Genomic DNA, 21,819 nt, shown 5'->3' with positions numbered 1-21,819 from the left:
TCCGTGCTGAAAGCCCCCTCCCCGCCCCGCCCTACCTGCTGCCCTCCGTGCCGCGCCCCGCACCCCGCCCGCCGCCGCCGCCGCAGCAGCAGCAGCAGCCCGAATCCGCCACCGGAAGCGCCCGCCGGCTCCGCGCAGCGCAGCCGCCATCGCAGCCGTCGCCGCGTGGGGCCTCCTAGGCGCTCGGGGCTGTCCGTCGCGCTGCCTGCGCGCGGGCTCGGGGCGGGTCCTGCAGACGAAGGACGCCGCCGCCGAGGGCAAGGTGAGAGCGCCGGCGGACAGCGGCGATCCGGCTTAGGGTGGGGTCCCCGGACCCGGGGCGGATGTGATCAGGGGTGCGGATCTCGGGACCTGCGGCGGATCTGATCCGGGGTGCGGGTTTCCCGACTTGGGGCGGATTTGATCCGGGGTGCGGGTCTCGGGACCTGCGGCGGATCTGATCCGGGGTGCGGGTCTCGGGACCTGCGGTGGATCTGATCCGGAGTGCGGGTCTCCCGACCTGGGGCGGATCTGATCCAGGGTGGGGGACCTGGGAATCTGTCCTAGGAGCTCCGGAAGCGGGGTGGCAAATTAGAACCCATGTGAAAGGATCCGACCATGCGTGGGAGTCTCTGGACAGAAAAGAAGGGGCTGGGATACCAGACTGGGTTGAGGGAGTGGAAGATCTGTATTGGAGTGTGAAGATCCGACTTGGGGATGGGGTTCCAGACAAAGATAGGGGATCCAGCCTCCTGTGGGGATCCATACACTAAGGTGGGGGCTGTCTCCTGGGGAGGGCTTTGACTCCATGGGCTTTCGGGTTCAGCGCCTGACTCACCAAGGAAGGGTCACACTTGGTCTTTGAGCAGGGGTCAGACCCTCGGGTTTGGGAGAATTGTGGGCATCCAGGCCCTGAGGAGCTCAGTGATCTTTCCAGGGGAAAACTTGTGGAACCTTCAGGCTTCTCCTTTCAGAGGAATGGCTGCCACCCCAGAAAGGAAGCGACCAGAGCCCAGCGCCCCACAGGACTGGTCCGGCTGGTGTGGCCTCAACTTCAAGTGAGAAAGATTGAGAAAGAGGAAGTTACCCCAGAACGGACCTGACATAACAGCCTTTCAGATTATAAGAGTCAGGGAAGTTTCTTGACCTATTGCCTGGGGCTAACTTTCCAGACTGCCTGCTGCCTCCCAACTCCCACAAGCCCTCCTTGGAGAGTAGTGCCAGGCCTCGTGGGGAGAGGGTTGCCATAGATGAACACAGCTGGATGGTAGTTACCACAGTAAGGACAGATTTTATTCAGTAGCCAAGGATAGTAGGGGAAAGAGCTGAGCTCCATTTGGATTTGTTCAGAGGCACTTTTAAAGGAAGAGTAAGTGTGTGGGGGGATGGGAATGATTGAGTCAGGAAAATGAGAAATTACTAAAGTGGGAAAAAAGCAGTTTGTCATTGTGACTCCCTTTTGGATATGCTAAGTGTTGCTTATGGAAGTTAGGCTTCTCTGCTTTGCCTGAAGTTGGGAGATGGAGCCCTATCCTCAGGTGTTGGCTGAGAGTCCTTTCTTTTGGAACCCTTGAGTTCTCTGTCACACGCCTTAAGGAGGCCAAGGTCATCCCAGGGATGCAGCCTTGAGCTGTTAGACACTATTTAGTGTTTGTTGAAGTCTTCATAGGCCAAGGTTGAGACCTAATTGAGAGTTCTGAAGGCTCAGAGGAGCTTGGATAGAGTTCGGTCAAGGAGAGAGTCTGCGGCAGGTCCCCCTCTGTTGAAGGAAAGAAGAGATGTTCTGTCTGCTGACTAACAGAAACCTGTTTTCCATTTGATCACCTTTTGTGGAGCCAACTGTTGGGGCTTAGTAGTAGGGGATATTTGCAGGATGATTCCAGTGATCAGGCTTGAATGAGGGACATTTCTGTGGAAACAGAAAGAAAAGGAAAGATGAATGGTCGGAGCTGAATGTAAACCTGGTTTTTGAGCCCTACAGGTGGCCAGTTGGGACAAGTTTAGACACTGATGTGTAAACATTTCTAGATTATGGAGTAAGATCGCTTCTCGGCCTTTTGGCTAAGATCAAGTGTAGATTATGGAGTGAGGACAAATTCAGTGAATTTCCCAGTTTGTAGTTTGAGTGTTTGTGGTGACAGTATAGATATCAATGTCACAGTCAAGGTTATTGACAGAGCAGAACATGGGAGATGTGGGAGTTCCCATGGACTGGGAGGGGCCCATGCAGCCGCAGCTCTAGGAACGAAGGCAGGCACACACCATTTGTTGCGGTGATGAGCTCTTTGAGGGGCATGTCAAGCTGTCTGCATGCTTCAGCATGAGGGGCTTTTCAGATCCTGGAGGAAAAAGGGTGACAGCAAGATAACCAGTGTCCCAGGAAGGGTCTGGGTAGTCAGGTTTTAGTTCTCAGTGATGCCAAGTCAGGAGGGAAGGAGGAAAAGTTGGAAACATCGACTTGGAGAGTTGTAGCCAGATACTGAAGGAAACTGGAGGACCTGAGGGTTTGGTGAGGGCCGGTAAAATGTGTAATATGGGAGGATGGCAGTCCCAGTCCCCTCAAACACAATAAATAGGATTAAAATCTGATAGCCCACAAGGGCGTATTATTTTTCCCCATTGAGACATAACATTTCCCTTAGAGCCATCTCCCTTTTTGATCAAAGATAATCAAAGGAAGGGGTGCCTGGGTGGTTCAGTTAAGTGTCTGACTCTTGATTTCGTCCCACGTTGTGATCTCCGGGTTGATTGGGCTCCATACCTAGCGGGGAGTCTGCTTCTCTCTCTCCCCCAACTTCCTCTGTCTCCAACCCCCACTCGGGTGCTCCCGCACACACACTCTCTCTCAAATAAATAAGTAATTCTTTTTTTTTTTTTTTAATATAGTCAAAGGGAGGTTATTCTTGTTTTACAAAATAATTCTGGTCTCATTAAATGTGGCCTGATTTTTTACATAAGTACAACAAAAAAGGCAATTGACCTCATAGGCCTTGTTAAGTTCGCTTTGTGGAACTTTTCATGGGAAATCTCAGATTGGAATTTTAAAAGCTGTCAAGGCTAGGAAGCCAAAGCAAGAACTTGCTATTAGACTTCACCTATAGATTTGGGTGAATTCCTCTCTTCTCAAGCTCTCCCAAATATCTTAGGGTTCCTGGGTCTGTCAGGAAGTGACCTTCCTTACTCACTTGTAAGGCTGGGAATTTCTAAGCCAAATACCAGGCTGGTTTTTTCCAGAGGGCTTTGTGAGTGTTGCTCCTTGTATAGCTGACTGCAGCTCCTCAAAACCTTCTGGTCATCTGATACCATGCATCATTTTCAAACATGACGTTCCCTGGTTGTGGCTCAGTGGGTTGAGCCGCTGCCTTCGGCTCGGGTCGTAATCTCGGGGTCATGGGATCGAGTCCCGCATCGGGCTCTCTGCTCGGCGGGGGGCCTGCTTCCTCCTCTCTCTCTCTCTCTCTGCCTGCCTCTCTGCCTACTGGTGATCTCTCTCTGTCAAATAAATAATAAAATCTTTAAAAAAAAATTATGTCCTATCGCAAAGAGGACAGATTTTTATTGAACCTATGCAGATAACTATATTGCCATGAAAATAAGAATACTCAACAATAGATTCCAATTTTTGGAGGAATCAAGCAGGGAGAAGAAGATAAATGCTTCAATTTTGTTTACAGAAATATAACTTGCTAGAGTGGGATGATTCAGAGATAGCTTAATAGAAAAAAGAAAGGGTGTTTTTTTTGTTTTTTTTTGTTTTTTTTATATATCGGGAAAATAGAACACTAACAAGCCAAGAATATTCCAGATGAAAGCCATATAAACTTAAAATCATCTTTTATCAGTTCATCCAGTTCCATTTAGTTGATTCTTGCCTAGTTTCACAAGCCCACTGGTTTCTGCACTAGAGTTCTGGAGCTCCTTACTCAGTCCCATGGGATGATCTCAGAGGCAAGGCCACCAGAAGTCTGTACCCCAGGGACCTGTCATAGTCCTTTCCATGGGTCTCGGAGACAGTCTCTTTCTGTTGAAGATGAAGCACTCTGGCCTATAGCTGATTGCAGATGCTTTTGGAGAAGAATTTCTCCAAACAGAAACTATCTATGGGTGACAAAGACTTAAAATGACCAGGGGTTAAAAATTTACTGGGAGTCCCTTTTAAAAACAACACAACTGACAAAGAAACTTGGTTGTTTCTGTAGCATACATGCCATTTAAAGTATTAACTAGAATGGTGATGATAACATTGTACCAGAATATTTCACAGTCACTGAGGGCTCTCACAAATGTATAGGAACTTTATGTAAATTCTGACATCCTTATATCAAATAACATCTACTCACAAATAAAACTCTTGGAAGGTTAAGCAGCATGTCTTAATTTGACAATGACTTTCATGAAATCCAACGTGTTAGTAAAACTACTTAGTTTTAGGGGCGCCTGACTGGCTTACTTGGTTTAAGTGTCTGTCTTCAGCTTGGGTAATGATCCTGTGGTCCTGGGGTCCTGGGATCAAGCCCTGCATTAGGCTCCCTACTTTACAGGGAGCCTGTTTCTCTCTCTCCCTCTGCCACTCCCCTGCTTGAGCTCTCCCTCTCAAATAAATTTTTAAAAATCTTAAAAAATAAATAAATAAAATATTAAAACTACTTAGTTTAACTCTTCTCTTTTATAAGGTAAAAGAACAAACCCTTTGAGATCTTCTAGAGGCCCTCTGGGAAATCCCAAAGCCAGTTTGAAGTCAAGAAAATAAATTCATGGAGCGCCTGGATGGCTCAGTGGGTTAAGCCTCTGCCTTCAGCTCAGGTCATGATCCCAGGGTCCTGGGATCAAGCCCCACATCGGGCTCTCTGCTCAGTGGGGAGCCTGCTTCCCCCTCTCTCTCTCCGCCTGCCTCTCTGCCTGCTTGTGATCTCTGTCAAATAAATAAAATCTTAAAAAAGAAAGAAAGAAAAGAAAAGAATTTCATTTAAGATTTGTTTTGGGGAAGACAGAGTAGTCAAAAATATCTAAAGGTGTGAATGCTTGGCTAAATAGGATCCCAGTTCACTGTGAAACAATTTTTTGGTTATTTACATAACCTAAACAATAAAAGAATTCATAAATAAATATAAGTGATAACATGATTGTTTAAAAAAACAAAGTTGGCTTTTTTGGCACTGAGAAGACTAGATTCTCTTATGTAATCAAGAACACAGTAATAACAACATGAAACACAGGAAATTATTTTGATAGGAGAGAATCTTTGTTTCCACAAAAGGAAAAGGTTGGTAAAGATTACCCAAAAGGTAAAGAAAAACCTTTCATGATCTCTTGTTATAAGCAGACCACTAATCCAAGAAATTGTGTTGCTTGAGCAGAAAGAAAACCAAATTCTAGTTTTACATTAGTATTTTACTGATGGTAAAGGTCATTTCAAAAACTTTGTATACAAACCCATTTAATCTTAGCCAGCTTTGACCTACAACTTCCTATATCCATTCAGATTCTTGTTCTATACCTTCCCTTTTTTGAAAATGTAACTCTAGAATAAAATTACTATCCTCCTTTCCTTACCAAAAACAAATCCTACATTCTTTGCATACTTTTCATGTGAAACACATGGTATTTTCCTCAAATTCTTTGTATACAAAGTTGTCTCCCTTCACTCTTATTGTTTGTAGTAGTTTTATTTTCATATACTGATTATAAATTTTAGCCATTTGCAACCTTTATTTTATAGAGAAAACTAGGATAAATGATTATGAATCATCAGTCATACACCAGCATTCTGTAACAGATCAGCAAGTTTTATGAATATGCCAAGTTATAATCTATAGAGGTATATACTCTGAATAGTACAAATACATTTTTTTTAAAAGATTTTATTTATTTGACAGAGAGAGAGACAGCCAGGGAGGGAACACAAGTGGGGGGAGTGGGAGAGGGAGAAGCAGGCTTCCCGCCAGGCAGGGAGCTAGACCCAGAACCCTGGGATCATGACCTGAGCCAAAGGCAGACACTTAAGGACTGAGCCACTCAGGCATTGCACAAATACATTTTTAAAAGATTTTATGTATTTATTTGAGATAGAGAGCAAGAGACAGCACATGCAGGGGGAGGGGCAGAGAAGAGGGAGAAGCAAGCTCCCTGCCCTATTGGGGGCGAGGTGCTCTGGGAGCGGGGTGCTCGGTCCCAGGACCTCAGGATCACAACCTGAGCCGAAGGCAAATACTTAAGCAACTGAGTCACCCAGGCGCCCTAAAACTTAAACTATAATTAATAATGACTGTTTCAGCACTTTATCTTATGTAGAAATCATTTACATATTCAATGAATATCTGTTATTTGACTTAACTTGGCATAACTCTAAGGTACCAAGTTACCAGAAGTGTCTTTGGAGACACTTTTTAGAAGCAGATATGTATATACAAATATATTTTAAGTAATCTCTACCCTCAACATGGGGCTCGAACTCAAGAGTCACATGCTCTACTGACTGAGCCAGCCAGGCACTTGGAGGCAGATATATTATAAAACACGAAGATTGTTGAGAGGTGCCTCAGTGGCTTGGCTGGGTGACCCGCTCTTGATTTCAGCTCAGGTCATAATCTCAGAGTCATGGAATCGGCCCTGCATTTGGCTTCTGGCACCATGGGGAGTCTGCTTGAGGTTCTTTCCCTCTCTCTCTCTCTCTCTGCCTCTTCTCACCCTTGTGCTCACTCTCTCTCTCAAATAAGTAAATAAATCTTTAAGTAAAGAATAGGAACTCAGGGACGCCTGGGTGGCTCAGTGGTTAAAGCCTCTGCCTTCAGCTCAGGTCATGATCCCAGGGTCCTGGGATCGAGCCCCGCATTGTTTTCTCTGCTCAGCAGGGAGCCTGCTTCCTCCTCTCTCTCTGCCTGCCTCTCTGCCTCCTTGTGATTTCTGTCTGTCAAATAAATAAATAAATCTTTTTAAAAAAAAAGAAAAGAATAGGAACTCAGTTTGATGAAAATCAGATTTATCATATGTGCAATCTTAAACATTGAATAGATAAAATATTAGCTTATTTGACTAAGAAGCCAAAGTAGAATAAAAATGTATGTTTATATTACATTTAATGTTGATAACACTGAAGATATACCTGTTTCATTAAATCAATAATATTAAGTTAGTCTTATTTACCAGAGATTACCCAAATTATGTAAACCTGAAAAACAGTTGAGTTGATTCTTCTATTTCTGGGAGTTTGGGGAAGATTTAATTTATTTAAGTGCTTATTTTTCTTTAAGCCAATTAGACAAAGCTAGAACTACTTCAAGGGATTTTTTTTTTTAAGATTTTTTATTTATTCATTTGACAGACAGAGATCACAAGTAGGCAGAGAGGCAGGCAGAAAGGAGGAAGCAGGCTCTCTGCGGAGCCAAGAACCTGACGCGGGGCTCGATCCCAGGACCCCGGGACCATGACCCGAGCGGAAGGCAGAGGCTCCAACCCACTGAGTCACCCAGGTGCCCCTTTAAGGGATCTTATAAATGAATTTGGTGATACCATCTGGAGGAAGAGAAATGCTATACAGACACACACACACACACACCCATGCATCATACATAAATAAACACACAGACAGATGTAAAGGGAGATCTTATGTTTTTCATTTAAAACTTTTAGCTATGGGCGCCTGGGTGGTTCAGTTGGTTAAGCGACTGCCTTCGGCTCAGGTCATGATCCCGGAGTCCCGGTATCGAGTCCCACATCGGGCTCCCAGCTCTGCTGGAAATCTGCTTCTCCCTCTGACCTTTCCCCTCTTCATGCTCTCTCTCTCTCTCTCTCAAATAAGTAAATACATAAAATCTTTAAAAAAATAAATAAAACTTTGAGCCATGCATCAGGCATAAATACGATTCTATAAAACTCACTAGTTTACATAAGAATTGGACCTTGTCTTTGTTTCATTTGATATTTTTATCTGGATTGTGTTTCTAGCAGACAGAACCCGTTAGTTACCTGTTCAACGTGAGGGCTAAAGCTTTTCACCAGTCTTCACGGAGGAGGCCTTTAAGATCTTTTTGCCCTGATATATAATCTTATGGAGGCCATGGACTAAATGTCTGTTTCTAGTTAGCTTTTTTGTTTTCTTTTTCAACCTCAGGTGGGTGCTTTTGGGGGTTCCTGAGTCCTTTGAGAGCTCCCAATGGACAGGGGGTTCTTTGTGGCAGTGACTATGGGAGCTAAAGGGCTGGAAGTGAGGGGAGTTCTGGCAGGCGGGACAGGAAGGAGGAGGTAGGGGCTTCCAGGGGTCAGATCAGAGGATGCAAGGGAGCTGGAGAGAGAACAAAAGGCAGAACAGGAGGAAGAAGGAGTAGAGGGGATGAAAGGGAGAGGTCTCAGGAGCCACTCTGGGGAGATCTGCAGTTTCCCATGAATGCCGCTGAGGTTCCAAATTATCCTTAGCGAAGTTATGCTGATCAGAAAGGAAGCGGACAGAATTAGCACCATGGTGACACACTGTCAGCAGGGGTGTGAGAAGGGGGTTTCAGTCAACGGAGAAGCTCCTTGTGGGAAGAGCGGGATCAACCAGAGAGACAAAGAGGCCTCCCCAGCAGCCAGGAAGTACTTCCAGCCCCAGAGCTGCTGTTTAGAAGCCTGGCCTCTCGCCCAGCCTCTGAGAGTATATTCAGAATCATGAAACTGAGACCTGCCGTCACTGCCATAGTGGATGTTTGTCAGGAGCACTGGATCGGGAGTCAGAACCACCACCAGATGCCCTAAATGAGCGGCAGACCGGAGACGGAACAAAAGGCAGCCATCCAGCGTGCGAGGAGTAAGATGGGGAGTCCGCATTCAGTTTGCACACAGGGGCAGGGCTGGAAGCAGGCAGCTGCTCAGGCTTTGCTGAAACTGCCCGTGCACTGCCAGAACTCTCCCAGTACCCAGGCAGCGCGGTATCTTGGGCTTTGTCCTAGACGGCTGGCCAGTGGGGCAGGTAGCCAACCATCCCACCCTGGCAGGCATCTTCTGGCCCACTCCACCCCCATCTTTTCTGTTCTCCCCACAAGGATCCTGGCCAGCCTGCCTGTTTTTGCCCCCAGAATGTTCTGTGCACTCTGAGGCCTGGCCTCCATTTAGAGCCAAGACAGCTGGCCCTGTTTCTAGTGCATGAGTCTATTGACCAGAAGAGGGGCTGGGCCTAGGGTGGGGGGTCCTCCAAGAAGCAGGGGCTGAGACAGTGTCAGATGTGACTGGGGGAGCTGGGATGCTTGGCGCTGCAGCTCTTGGTCAGGGAGGGGGCCTGAGTTCCTTCTGGCCTGGACTTTTCTTCTGTTGCTCCTGCAGCCTCAGGCACAAGCACAAGCATCCTGGCCCTCCCTAGTTTCCAGAACGAGCGTGGGCAGAGAGACCTGCTCTTCAGAAGGAGGTGATGGCAGTGTGGGCCTAACAGCAGATTCAGAGCCTCACAAAGGGACCAAAAGTTCTAGTGCACTTTCACGGGTTTTTTTAAATGAGCCTAGGAACGATGTCATACAATTGATTCATCATTTTATAGAACTCTAAGAGTCTCGGTAATTTATCCACCGACGGTTGCTTGCAAGGTATTTATGAAAAACATTTGCATTTCCTTTAGAGAAAAAAAGAGTGTCATCTAGGATACGTTACATGCGTAAAAAGATCACTGACCAGCTGACAAAATGGTAGGCCATCTGGCTACGACGCAGAGACAGACAGAAGCACCCCCGAGCTGGCCATCCTGCAGCGCTGGAGTTTAAGAGCGGAGTGGACAAGGGAGGGGCAGACTTAGAGGGGAGTGGAGCCCCCACACCCCCACACGCACACACTGGGGGTGCAGGTCTCAGTGAAATTGTGCTGTGTGTCAGGCTGTATGTGGGGAAGCACTTTGGTCACAAAGGATCATGAAACTGAAGGTCCTGGGACCAATGGCTCTGGGTGTTAAGGGCCCATCTGCCTGTCCTTAACCTTGGTTCAAGGGTGGCTGGGGGTCTTGGCTCAGCTCCCAAGCATCTTGCTTGCCCCCTTTGGGTCTGGAGGATGATAAATGGTAATCAGAGTTGATGGAAGCTACAGTTTCATAGTTGCTGGGGGAATACTGAAGGACCAGCTTATGATAAGGAGGGTTTGGGGCTGGGTGTTATTTTTGCTGTGTGGGGAGAGAGGTCTGTGGAGAGGTGGATGCTGGCTGAGGTGGATGCTGGCTGTACACTGTAGGCCTGTTGGAAGGAAGCAGACAGGGCGGGCAGAGTCTGCTGAGACAGGAAGACCCCTTCCCCTGCCTCCAAGAAGGACCATGAATGTGGAGGCAGGTGTCCAAGCTGTACCCGTCCTCCCAGCTGCCCCCCCAGGGCCAATCAGCAGGGTTAGAGCAAGAGATGCCTGAGCGCCCTGGATCCCCCAGGGAGATAGGAGCAGCACTTGATTTTCTGGATCCTGCTTCCTTATGGGGAATGGCATGTCCCTTTTCCATTTTTAGAACAGGAAGGGCCAGAAACAGGGTTGTCCATTTTGTTTGTTTCCCAGTGTTCTTTTTCCTACAGTAAAACACACTTAAGTTATGGGGCGCCTGGCTGGCTCAGTCGATGGAGCAGGCAACTCTTCATCTTGGGTTTGTAAGTTCAAGCCCCACATGGGGTATAGAGATTACTTAAAAATAAAATCTTAAAAAAAAATACTTAAGCTAAAATTTGCCATTTTAGCCATTTCAGTGTTACAGGCGTACAATTCAGTGGTATTAAGTACATTCACAGCGTCGTGTAACCATTGTGACTATTTCCAGAACTTTCTCATCATCCCCCAAACAAACACCATACCCATTCAGGAGTAATTCCCTGTCCCCTCCACCTGCCTCCAGCAACTTCTGTTCTACTTTCTTTCCCTGTGGATTTGCCTGCCCTACAAAGTTCACAGAATTGAACTACATGTATCTATATCTATATTTTTATCATATACTATATATTTATATTTATATTTATATATATTTATATCATATATATATATTTTATCATATAGTATCTATCTATATCTATATTTTTTTTACGTACCATAACATCTTCCACGGTTCATCCAAGTGGTAGCATGAATCAGTGTTTCATTCATGTTAGTGACGAAGTGCGATTCATCCTGGGGACGCAACACACCCCTTCTTCTGTGGATAGACAGGCTTTTTGCCCCGTTTGACTGTTAAGAATAATGCCACGGGGAACATCGGGGCACTGGTTTCGGTTCAAATCCCTGCTTCCAATTCTTTGGAGTGTGCACCCAGGAGTGGAATTGCTGGTCATAGGTTAGTTCTATATTTAACTTTTCGAGAAACCACCAAACTGCTTTCCACAGCAGCTGCACCGTTTCTCACTGCTGTCAGCAGCCCACAAGGGTTCTGGTTTTCCCACATTCTCGTCAACATTTGTTATTTAACATTTACCAACTTTTTTGGGAAATGAGCCACCTTAATGGGTGTAAAGTGGTATCTCGGGTGGTTTCAGTTTGCATTTCCATAATGACTAATGATGTTGGGCATCTTTCCACGTGCGTATTATTGGTCATTTGTAGATCTTTGGAGAAATGTCCTTTGCCCATTTTCTCATTGGGTTGTTTGTCTTTTTGTTGTTGCAAAATAGGAATTCTATATATAATCAAGACCAGCCCCTTTTTTTGAGAGAGAGAGAGAGACCGTGTGGCACAAACAGGGGGAGGGGCAGAGAGAGAGAAAATTCCAAACAGACTGCCCGCTGAGCATAGAGCCCCACATGGGACTCTATCCCACAACCCTGAGATCATGACCTAAGTGGAAACCAAGAGTCAGATGCTTAACTGACTGAGCCATCCAGGTGCCCCTATATATTTAAGATATTAAACCCTTATCAGATGTATGATTTGCAATTATTTTCTCCCATTCTGTGGGTTTTCCTTTCGTTCTTTTGATAATGTCCTTTGATGCTTTTAATTTTAATGAAATTCAATTTATTTTTCTTTTGTTGCCTGTGCTTTTGGTGTCATGTGTAAGAATCCATTGCCAAATTCAAGGTCATGAAGATTTACTATGTTTTCTTCTAAGAGTTTTATAGTTTTAGCTCTGAAAATCAAGGCTTTGATCCATTTTTAGTTCCTTTTTGTATGTGGTGTGTGAGAGTCCAACTTAATGTTTTTTGCATGTGGAAATTTGTCCCCAAGCCATTTTTTTTTTTAAGATTTTTTATTTATTTATTTGACAGAGAGAGATCACAAGTAGGCAGAGAGGCAGGCAGAGAGAGAGGAGGAAGCAGGCTCCCTGCTGAGCAGAGAGCCCGATGCGGGACTCGATCCCAGGACCCTGAGATCATGACCTGAGCCGAAGGCAGCGGCTTTACCCACTGAGCCACTCAGGCGCCCCGTCCCCAAGCCATTTATTAGAGAAACTATTCTTTCCTCTTGAGTGGTTCTGGCACTCTTGTTAAAAAAATCATTTGATCATAGACATGGGGGGTTTATTTCTGGCCTCTTCGTTCTGCTCTATTGGTTTATATGTTTACCTTAGGCTAGTACCACACTGTTTTATTTACTGTAGCTTTGTGGTAAGTTTTGAAATCAGGAAGTAGGAGTCCTCCGACTTTGTTCTCTCTCCAAGTATTGTGGCTCTTTGAATTTGAAATGACCTTTTGGAGGACTTTTCTATTCCTACAAAAGATGCCATTGCAGTTTTGATAGGAATTGCACTGTATCTGTAGATGACTTTCATATTGACATCTTAACAATATCAAATCTTCCAGTCCATGAACATGGGATGTCTTTCCATTAATTTGTGTCTCCCTTTATTTCTTTCATGCTCTCATGATACTAAATGTATCATCTGTGGAAGCCTTATAAAGGCCTAGCCTCTTCGGCCAAACCCTGAAGTCCGTGCGCAGCTTCTCCCTGCACTGCTACCCTGAGGTCAACAGCCACGAGAGATAGGAGACCCAGGATCCTGCACCGAAGCTTTGCCTCCAGCCCTCGATGTGGTCAAGAAGCCATGTTTGAGACGGTGCTCGGCGAGCCACTTAAAAACTTTCCCTTATGGCTTGTTTTGAACCTATACAGAACAGAGAGGATCTGAGAGTGCTGCTTGGCTTCCGTGCTCTGAGTTTCCTTTATCCTCTCGACGATTCCCCCTCCCCCCAGAGTGTTTTAAAGTCCCAGCATTGCCCTTTCTGTTGGCATATCTGTTAGGTAACCAGGACTCAGAGCCAAAGCAGAGCATTCCCCCAGGTTGCAGCCCTCCCTGTGCCCTCTTGTAAGCCCCGAGGCACACAGTGCTGTGCAGTTATAAACAGACAGACCTAGAGATTAGCGATTTACAAGCCAGGTTTTTTTTTTTTTTTTTAAAGATTTTATTTATTTATTTGACAGAGAGAGAGATCACAAGTAGGCAGAGAGGCAGGCAGAGAAAGGAGGAAGCAGGCTCCCTGCTGAGCAGAGAGCCCGATGCGGGACTCGATCCCAGGACCTGAGATCATGACCTGAGCCGAAGGCAGCGGCTTAACCCACTGAGCCACCCAGGCGCCCACAAGCCAGGTTTTTAACACAAGCCAAGTATTACAGAGATTGAAATTTATAGTTTATGACTCCAGAGTCCTTCAAGTAATGGGATACCTAAGTAGAATATTACTTCTCATTTTTGATATTTTGATTATTTTCAACGTTTACTGCATATTTTTTTTAAATGCAGAGAATAAAACAGTGGTGCATTGTAGCATCACCCAAACAGTACTATGAGTAATAATGGTAATGACAAATAAAGCAACACAGATGTGTGGTTAGGAAATCCTGAGCGGTAGAAAGTTCTAGCTCCTTCAGGCTGCAGGGGCCTCCCCTTGCTGTTTCCTGTCAGCTGTCCACTGAAAGAGAGATACTCTACCCTTATCCACTGTATCCTCCCCTGCCTCACCCCGTGTTTTCCCCTCACCAGCCCCCCGGGTCACGGTGCATGCTGCCTCTCAGTGGGCCCTGGCCCAGCCAGGGTGGGCCCCAGAGCTATGGCAGACAAGACTCCTGAGGTGTACTCTTTCTGGCACAGTGGGGCCAAGGCGCACACCCTGCGCAGGGACACTGCCTCTAGTGCTGAGACCTGCCACATCCGCTCAGGACTTCAGGCCTTCTGCTGTTGTCTGTGTCCCTGGGGTCCCAGGCTGACATCTCCCTACCTCTTTGGGGCCTTCAGCTGAGGATGGAAGGGTGAAGCGCTGCCCTAGGGGTCAAGGCTGGCCTAGAGGAAGAGGCCCAGATATCTGGACCCAGGTCATTTTCAGGTTATGGTTTCCATTGGTGATATCTAAAGGCAAAAGAATCCTGCACCAATTTTCTCTGCTTTGCTGCTGAGCTCAGAGAAGGAGTGCACACACCCACCCTTCAGCACGGAGGGCAGAAGGCGGCTGGGAGAGTGGCTTGGAAAGTCAGGGTGGCCCCTGGGAGCAGAAGAGCAAGTGTGGGCCGAGGGTTGGGGCCCTTTATGACTGCACTCCGACCCGTTGATAAAGTGTTCCGTGTCCATAGACCACAATGCCTAAAGCACCAGAATCTGGGTGTCCATATTCACCTGGAGCAGAGCCTCAGTTTCCCACCCCTCTGCCCTGTTCCCCAAACCACCCACCATCTCCTCATGGTCCCGCGTGGTGGGCCCTCAGTGTTCCTCCAGTGCTCTTCCCACCAAGGCCCTCGGCCTGCCTGCTCTCCTGGATGTGCCTTTCCGAAACAGAGCCTCTAGGAGAGCAAGGCCCTGCATGGCTGCTGGGGTTCCATGGCCCTTCCTTGTGAGTCACCTGTGAGCGACAACTGGCCCCAACCGAAGCCTCCCATGTTCTTCTTTATTTTTTCCTTTCCCATTTTATAAGGTGTCTGGCCTGAACTCTGGCTATCTGCCCAGAATATTGTGAAGTCTGCTCCATGCCCGCCAAGAGCCCAGGGCTGAGGGGCTCAACCTTGCTGGTGTCTCTAGGGGCCCTGTCTGGGTGGATCCCTAGCTACCTGAAAGGGGCTTGCCAGGCGGACGTGGTGCTGTCCCCGTGGTTGTCTGCTATAGCTGGCGGGTCCCCTTTACCTAGGATGCAGGCAGCAGGTCTGGCCTTCACCAGGGACAGATGTAGCGAGGGTGGCTGTCCCCAGGGGGAGTGGCTAGTGGGTCTCTGCCTCCTGTGCCTGGCCTGGGGACTGCCTGTGTTCTTACCTGGAAATTCACTTAAAGGGCCGCAGACTTCCGGTATGAGGACCCAAGAACGCTATACGCAGATGGGGCCTGCCCTGTGCCCACCTCCATCAGGGCTGTCTGGGAGAGTATAGGGGAAGGAGGGCCAGACCCAGCACCTGCCCTGTGTACCCGAGGGAGCAGCCCCAGGGGACTGCCCCAGACAAGAGGTCTACCTTCCCCCAGCACTGAGATGAGCTGGGCCACTGGGACACATGGCTAAGCTCTTGAAGGCCCCCATCAGCAATGGGGGGCAATAGCAGCACCCCCAAACTGAGGAGAGGGTGGGTAAGCCAGGAGGGGCAGGTCTGCACTAATGCCGAGGGGCTGTGATCCCCCAAGCCTGCTACGGGGCTTCCTGGCAGGCTGCAAAGCACAGAAACCCACTGCCCTACGCCCCGGCTCTCTTCCCTCCCCCTTCTCTCCCCTCCTCCTCACCCCACCCTATCCCTGCCTTGTCTCAGATGCCGGAGGCCCCACCCCTGCTGTTGGCAGCCTTCTCATTGGGCCTGGTGCTGCTGGTGCTTCTCTGCCTGCGACGACGCTGGGGCTTGGGCAAACTCCTTATCTGCTGGAACGAGTTGGTCCTGCAGCCCCTCTACAACCTCTTCATGGGCGACACCAAGGAGCAGCGCATCCTGCGTCATGTGCTGCAACACGCAGTGGCTGGGGACCCGCAAAGTGTGCTGGAGGCCATCGATACCTATTGCTCGCAAAAGGAGTGGGCTATGAACGTGGGTGACAAGAAAGGTGAGTAGTCCAGCCGGCAGGTAGCGGGCACGGGAAAGGGGACCTGGCGGGGGCAGCCTGGCCCTGGAAAGGGGAGGTCTGTTGTTGCTGTGTTTCTCGGCGTTGGGGTGGGGGATTGCCTGGAGCCCTGGAGGTCCCTGGAGCTGCTCATCCAGCTCCTCCCCGGCCAGGGGCAAAGGCTGTGCAAAGACCCCTGACGGCCACATCACTGTCCTCGTGAGGAGGGACAGACATTCAATAAACTGCCCAGGACCCTTCCTTGCCACAGAGCAGCTCAGCCCACGTTCGTCAGTAGGCCTGACCCTGGCATGCCTTCTGATGGAGCTGGGTGGTGGTGCACGGCAGCCGGTGGGCTCCTAGCTGGCCCTGCTGGGCATGAGGGCATGTACAGAGCTCCTTGGACTCTGCTCGGCCCTGAGGCCCCAGTTCCACCTCCTGATCTTTGGACTCCAGGCTGGGGCACAGGCCTGTGCTGTGCTGCACCCCTGGGAGTTGGGCCCTGAGGACAGATAGGATAGCCATTGTCCAGTCCCCTTGGAGACTCTGACAGTGTCCAGCCCAGGAGGTCAGGATGCAGCCCGTGGGCATGGTGGCGTGAGGGCTTCCGCAGACGGCAGCTCTGGGTTAGGATGAGCTGGGGTCCGGAACCAGGCAAAAGAAAGGGACCAGCTTGTGCTGAGACCCAGAGGCCAAAGGGACCAGCATGTGTTGAGACCCAGAGGCCCAAGGAACTCTGGAAGCTCTGAGGGTGCATTTAGTGCGATGGTAGGGGGGTGGTGACAGTGGGGGTGGGGGAGGCAATCATTGGTAGGGGCCGATGCTCTGTCTGGAAGGAGCAGGTCTGGGACCAGGAGTGGGTCATCTCCTCCCACTGTGCTCACCCTCCCCTCTACCCCACAGGCCAGATCTTGGATGCAGTGGTACAGGAGCAGCGCCCATCAGTGCTGCTGGAGCTGGGCGCCTACTGCGGCTACTCGGCCGTGCGCATGGCCCGCCTGCTGGAGCCCGGGGCCCGCCTGCTCACCATTGAGCTCAACCCTGACTACGCTGCAATCACCCAGCAGATGCTGGACTTCGCGGGCCTGCAGGACAGGGTTTGTGGCCGCCCCGGGGCATAGAGTGCAGACACCCAGGTGCCAGGGGCTGGGTGCAAGGGGGGAAGGGAAGGGCCTGGGTCGCCCCAGCGTAGTTCTTTCATCCTGTCATACGTGGCCTTGTGCTGCCTCCCAAGCCAGGTTTCCCAGAAACCCCGCAGAGGAAACTCCCAAGGTGCAGAGTGGGGACTTGTCTCCCCAGAGCCCCAAAGAAGACTGGTGATGACTCTCAAGCTGGTGTCCAGGCAGAGCCGTCTGTGAGGACAGATACTGACAGAGTGCTATTCCAGGTCACCATTGTGGTCGGGGCATCCCAGGATGTCATCCCCCAGCTGAAGAAGAAATACGACGTGGACACACTAGACATGGTCTTCCTCGACCACTGGAAGGACCGGTACCTGCCGGACACACGGCTCCTGGAGGTGAGTTGTGCAGCTACCTGACCCACATGGGCCTCATTGCTGGCTGCTGGTGAGAGGCAGCCCTGGCTGGCCCCAGCAGCAGAGGTGATTTGGGCAGGGAGTGTGGAGGGCCAGAGGGTAGCATGGAGATGGGAGGAGGGGGGTTCTAGGCAGAAGGAGTTGGCCAGGCCCGCTAGGTAGCCTAGGCTGGGTGACAGGGAGGGGTGAGCACCAATGGGGCATCTCCTGCCTGTTTGCCCCTGAGGCTCCTTACGGTGCATTCCTCTCCACCCCTCGGTCCCTGTCCTCACACCCCATCCTGTCCCAGCCCTCAGTGCTGCTGTTTGGCTAGCCCCAAGTGGTGACCAGAGAGACTGCCTTGTCCCCACGTGGGGCACAGGGTGGGCCCTTCGTGAGCCGATGCACAGAACTTATATCGATGATTACTACCTTCCCCTACCTGGGAGGTCAAGGTCACACTTACTGGCTCCTTGGCCTTCCACCGGGGGCTTGGAAGTTTTGCCCCACCCTGGCCTACCCCTCCTGGCGGTCAGCATGGAGTGATTCCGTTTGTCCCGTGTTTACCCACCTCAGTTCCCCATGCGCTGGCCACTCTGCCTTTTGCAGTGGGACTATGAATGGGGGGATGCCTGGCCACCGGAGCTGTGGCTAGCGGTTGGCCAGGACCTTGCGTCCGGTGGATCTAGTCCCGACGTGGAAAGCCAGGAGCCTGGACATGGCAGGAGGGAACCTGCTCTGACCTGGGGTCTAGGAGGGTACAGGATATCATGGGGATGGGCCGACCTAGGGCAGTAAGTCAGAGCCATATGTAGAGGCCTTGAACCGCACACACTGAGGGGAACATGGGGGGTTTTAAGCAGGTGAGGACAAGGTCAGATTTGTCACCAGGAAAGGTCTCCATTGGGTGCCTGGAGGGTGGGGAGGGATGGCCATAGAGGGTGGTACAGAGACCTGGTAAGTCCACCGAGGTGCCAAGCACTGAGAGTGGAGGGGGACGGGACTGGCCACCTGCTGAGACAGGTGGTCAGTGTGGGTGATGGCAAGGGGACCCTTGGGCCAGGAGCCAGGCAGCTATGTGTGGAGCATGGCTGGCTGGGGGAGGGCCCAGCCTCAGGCTAGGGGCATGAACCTGGAAATCAGATGTTGAAGGCAAAGGCCAACCAGCCAACCCAGCTGGGCCTGCACAGGGAGGGAGGGATTTCAGCAGCTCTGGTGTATGTGATCATTGTGGGGCCTGCATTTATAGGAAAGTAGCAAATATTGCCGTTTAGTAACTAGGAAACTGATAGTTTTCTCAGTGCTGCTTGTTCGAAGCTGGTAATTATCTCAAAAGAAAAGAAGTCACGAATTGGGAATGGCTGTGCTTTTTTAAAATACACATTCTTTAGCCCTGCAGCTGGGCTCTGCCAGCCCTTGGCTTTTGCCTGGTCAGCCCGGCTCTGCAGCAGCCCAGCTGTCCCTCTCTCTTGGCCGGGCTTGGAGGCCGGCAAGGGCAGATGGCAAATTGAAATCAGATGGCTTCTCTGAGGAGTCCTCAGTGCCGCATCTCATGGGCTCTCCACGGGGCTGCTTGGGTGTCCTCACAACCCCTATCTGGGGTCAGGGGGTGGAAACAGAAGGGGCAGCAGTGGAGCTGTGGTCTCGGAAGGCATACACCGCCACTTCTGCCTCCTTCCCTTTGTTAGAAGCGAGTCACTAAGCCCAGCGCACTCCCAGTGGAAAAGGAACTATGGACACAGTTTAAAACCATTATCCAATACAGGCAGGGGTTGGCACAAGAGCTTTGCTCAGACTGGGTAGGCTTCTGGGCAGAGTTCTCCAGAGGGTCTGTGTCCTCTGTTGGGAGGCGTGTGATGCCTAGGGAAAGGCAGGATAGGTGCTGCCTTTTCCTTCCTGCTGTCTCCAGCTTCCTCAAGGGTGGGTAGGGCCCAGCACCCTACAAACGTGCCCAGAGCTGCTTTCTTTCATTCCTTCTTTCCTGGTCAACTCACTGGTTTTTAGGGTCTGATGACTTTCAGGCCACTGACTGACCCATCTTGAGCTCCTGCTCACCTTGTCCACTTCTGGCTAGAGACCTAAGCCACCTTTCCGGGGCCTGGGCCAAGGCCGTCTCCTCTGGGACAGCTCTCCATTCTAGATCTTTCTAGCCAAGACTGCTAGGGAGCTTTCTTTTTATATGAGGAAATGCTCCATGATTCACAGTGGTACTTTCTGTTCCATTCTGGCTCATGGGTTGTCCCTAGCCTCCCTGATCTCACAGCTCTGTTTTCCACTCTCGCTGGAGGATCCTCAGCTTCCCCCACACAGCCCACAGGCTGGAAGTGACCATGGCCTCCAGGAGCATTGAGACACTTGTAAGACTCTGTGCTAGGGCACATCCCTGGAGAGGTGCGGAGTTAAAGCCCGTGTTTTTAAACCACTTAGAGATGTTCCATTTCATGTGGTCCTATTGGCAATTTGAGACATGCCTGGGGTCACTCTGATTTTGCTTTTGATGTCTCAGATTGCTTATTATTTTTCTTTTAACTTTTATGATCATGTGAAAAAGTAGCTCTACACTTCCAAAATTAAATCTAGGACAAGGCAACTGGGGTGACCAACTGCCCTGGGCTGCCCCTCTCCCACAGGCAAGCATTTCCTCCCAAGCTTTCTTTCTGTTGTTTCCTATAAGCTGGGCAGCCCTGTCCCCAGCGCTCCTCCCTGGCCGTGTCCAGCTGGTCCTTCCTTCTGCAGAGCTCCCAGGCCCAGATGCTGGTAGAGGGGTGTCTCACCTACCAGACTTTGGGAATGTCCAGAGCAAACCCCTGTGTAAGGTCTACCCTGCCACTGCCCCCATCCGTGCAGAGTCACCTTGGTCGGGCTGTTGGGGATCTCCAGCGATGGCGCACAGTGGTAGCCAATACACTGGGCACTAGGCAGCTCACCTGGAAAGGCCCCATGTTCCTGGCACCAGGTGACCGAAGGACCCGCTGGCCTGGAGTGGGGCCTGTGGCCTGAATCCTGGTTCTATTGTCTCTTCCCACTTATTCCTCTGGCTAGCATCCCTGAACAACTGTGTGGCTGCCACATGCTGTTCTAGGGGCAGGGACACAGGACCTAATGGGGAACGAGTTTCCCTCCCAGAGCCATATTCTGGAGGCAGGACTTGTGCGCAGCTGCCAGGGAGGAGATGGAAGGCAGTGGGGAGAGGAGTGTGGCCCCAGGAGCTGGAGCAGGGCTGACTCCAGGCCAGGCACAGGCCAGTGTATGGACCCACCCTCTAGCCAAGAGCACTTACCCTCCCAGTTTGGGACTGGCTTGCTGGGCCTATCACCCTCACCCCTTCCCACCATCTTTTCCCTGCAGGAGTGTGGCCTGCTACGGAAGGGGACAGTGTTGCTGGCTGACAACGTCATCTGCCCAGGAACACCAGAATTCCTGGCATACGTGCGTGGGAACAGACACTTTGAGTGCACACACTTCCCTTCATACCTGGAGTACTCAAAGGCAATAGATGGCCTAGAGAAGGCTGTCTACCTTGGCCCGGGCACCCCAACACAGCCATAACCACCCACCCTGCTCCTGGATCCCTTGCTAAGCCTGTTTATGAAGGGCACCAGGGATGTGCTCCTGCCAAGCCACTTTTGTGGTTCTGGGGTCAAATGTACGACACTTGAGGCTTCTGAGCCACAAGCCTGCTGGCCCTGGCCCCTCTAGAGGGCAACTCTGGGCTGTCACTCCCGGTCTGCCCCAAGTGCAGCCAGCTCACCATACACAGTCACTGCAATAAATCTGTAAAGTATGTTTGTGAGTACCAGATCAGGACGGGTGGTGCCTGTGACAGTGTCTCTCACTCCCACCAGCATTTCAATCAATAGGGTTTCTTACGCGGATGGGTCTTCAGGCATCAACTTTGCAGTAGACCCTTGAAGCAGGAACATTTGGAAACCAATGGACTGTGCACTCGTAGTCTGTTCTTGAGGTTTGCTGTCACCAGGTGGCAGCAGTGCCTCAGTGATGGCACCGTGCCTAACAACTCACACCCACTTGTGATTCCTGGATTCTTTGACTTCATTTTTAAGAATGAAATGCAACTTCTTTACTAAAATCAGCTATTAACAATCTTGTATACCGGTATCATGTTTAAAAGATGCTAAAAGAGGAATTAAAATTTTAAATATTTACATAGATCAACCTAGTGCTTCTTTTTAACTGCTTCCCCGCTCCTTCTTTCCTATAGTGCTCCCCTTCACTGGATGCTAATGCTGGCCTGGGATATGGGGCGGCGGCTTATGTCGTCAGGCTGAGGTTACCTGCTGCATCCCCAGGGGGATGTCAGCAGGCTGAGGTGAGCCCCCATCTGGAGGTTTGTCCGGGAAACTTGGGACACAGCAGTTGGTCAGCCTGCCTGTTCATCTCTGACCAAGCA

General features: G+C 50.1%; 2 protein-coding genes across 4 annotated transcripts in view; one reads left to right on the top strand and one right to left on the bottom strand.

Annotated features, from left to right (window-relative positions):
- The window catches only part of TXNRD2 (thioredoxin reductase 2), a 48,505-nt gene extending 48,340 nt beyond the window's left edge, over window positions 1–165 (bottom strand). For both annotated transcript variants that reach the window (XM_032311515.1, XM_032311514.1), the window contains exon 1: window positions 36–165. In XM_032311515.1, coding sequence (XP_032167406.1) covers window positions 36–150 — 115 coding nt within the window. In that variant the 5' untranslated portion in view covers window positions 151–165. The remainder of the gene's footprint in view (window positions 1–35) is intronic.
- On the top strand, window positions 157–21,580 carry COMT (catechol-O-methyltransferase). Of its 2 annotated transcripts, XM_032311517.1 has the most exons (6): window positions 182–262; window positions 12,785–12,949; window positions 15,610–15,895; window positions 16,796–16,989; window positions 17,280–17,411; window positions 20,757–21,580. In XM_032311517.1, the coding sequence occupies exons 2-6, from the start codon at window positions 12,938–12,940 to the stop codon at window positions 20,955–20,957; spliced, it is 825 nt and encodes a 274-aa protein (XP_032167408.1). In that variant the 5' UTR covers window positions 182–262; window positions 12,785–12,937; the 3' UTR covers window positions 20,958–21,580. The 2 variants fall into 2 exon arrangements, with proteins under 2 accessions (XP_032167409.1, XP_032167408.1); XM_032311518.1 differs by lacking the exon at window positions 12,785–12,949 and having other exon boundaries at window positions 157–262.
- Window positions 21,581–21,819: the final 239 nt, after the last annotated feature.

The sequence above is a fragment of the Mustela erminea genome, chromosome 13, assembly GCF_009829155.1.
Source record: "Mustela erminea isolate mMusErm1 chromosome 13, mMusErm1.Pri, whole genome shotgun sequence".
In the NCBI taxonomy this organism is placed as follows: domain Eukaryota; kingdom Metazoa; phylum Chordata; class Mammalia; order Carnivora; family Mustelidae; genus Mustela; species Mustela erminea.
Note: the sequence above shows the minus strand (reverse complement) of the source record. Positions and strands in the feature narration are given on the sequence as shown.

Bases quoted from the DNA above. Each gene is read 5' to 3' on its own strand.
- COMT (XM_032311517.1), top strand. The intron at 16,990-17,279 runs GTTTGTGGCCGC...GTGCTATTCCAG, and splicing joins TCGCGGGCCTGCAGGACAGG to GTCACCATTGTGGTCGGGGC. The intron at 17,412-20,756 runs GTGAGTTGTGCA...TTTTCCCTGCAG, and splicing joins CGGACACACGGCTCCTGGAG to GAGTGTGGCCTGCTACGGAA.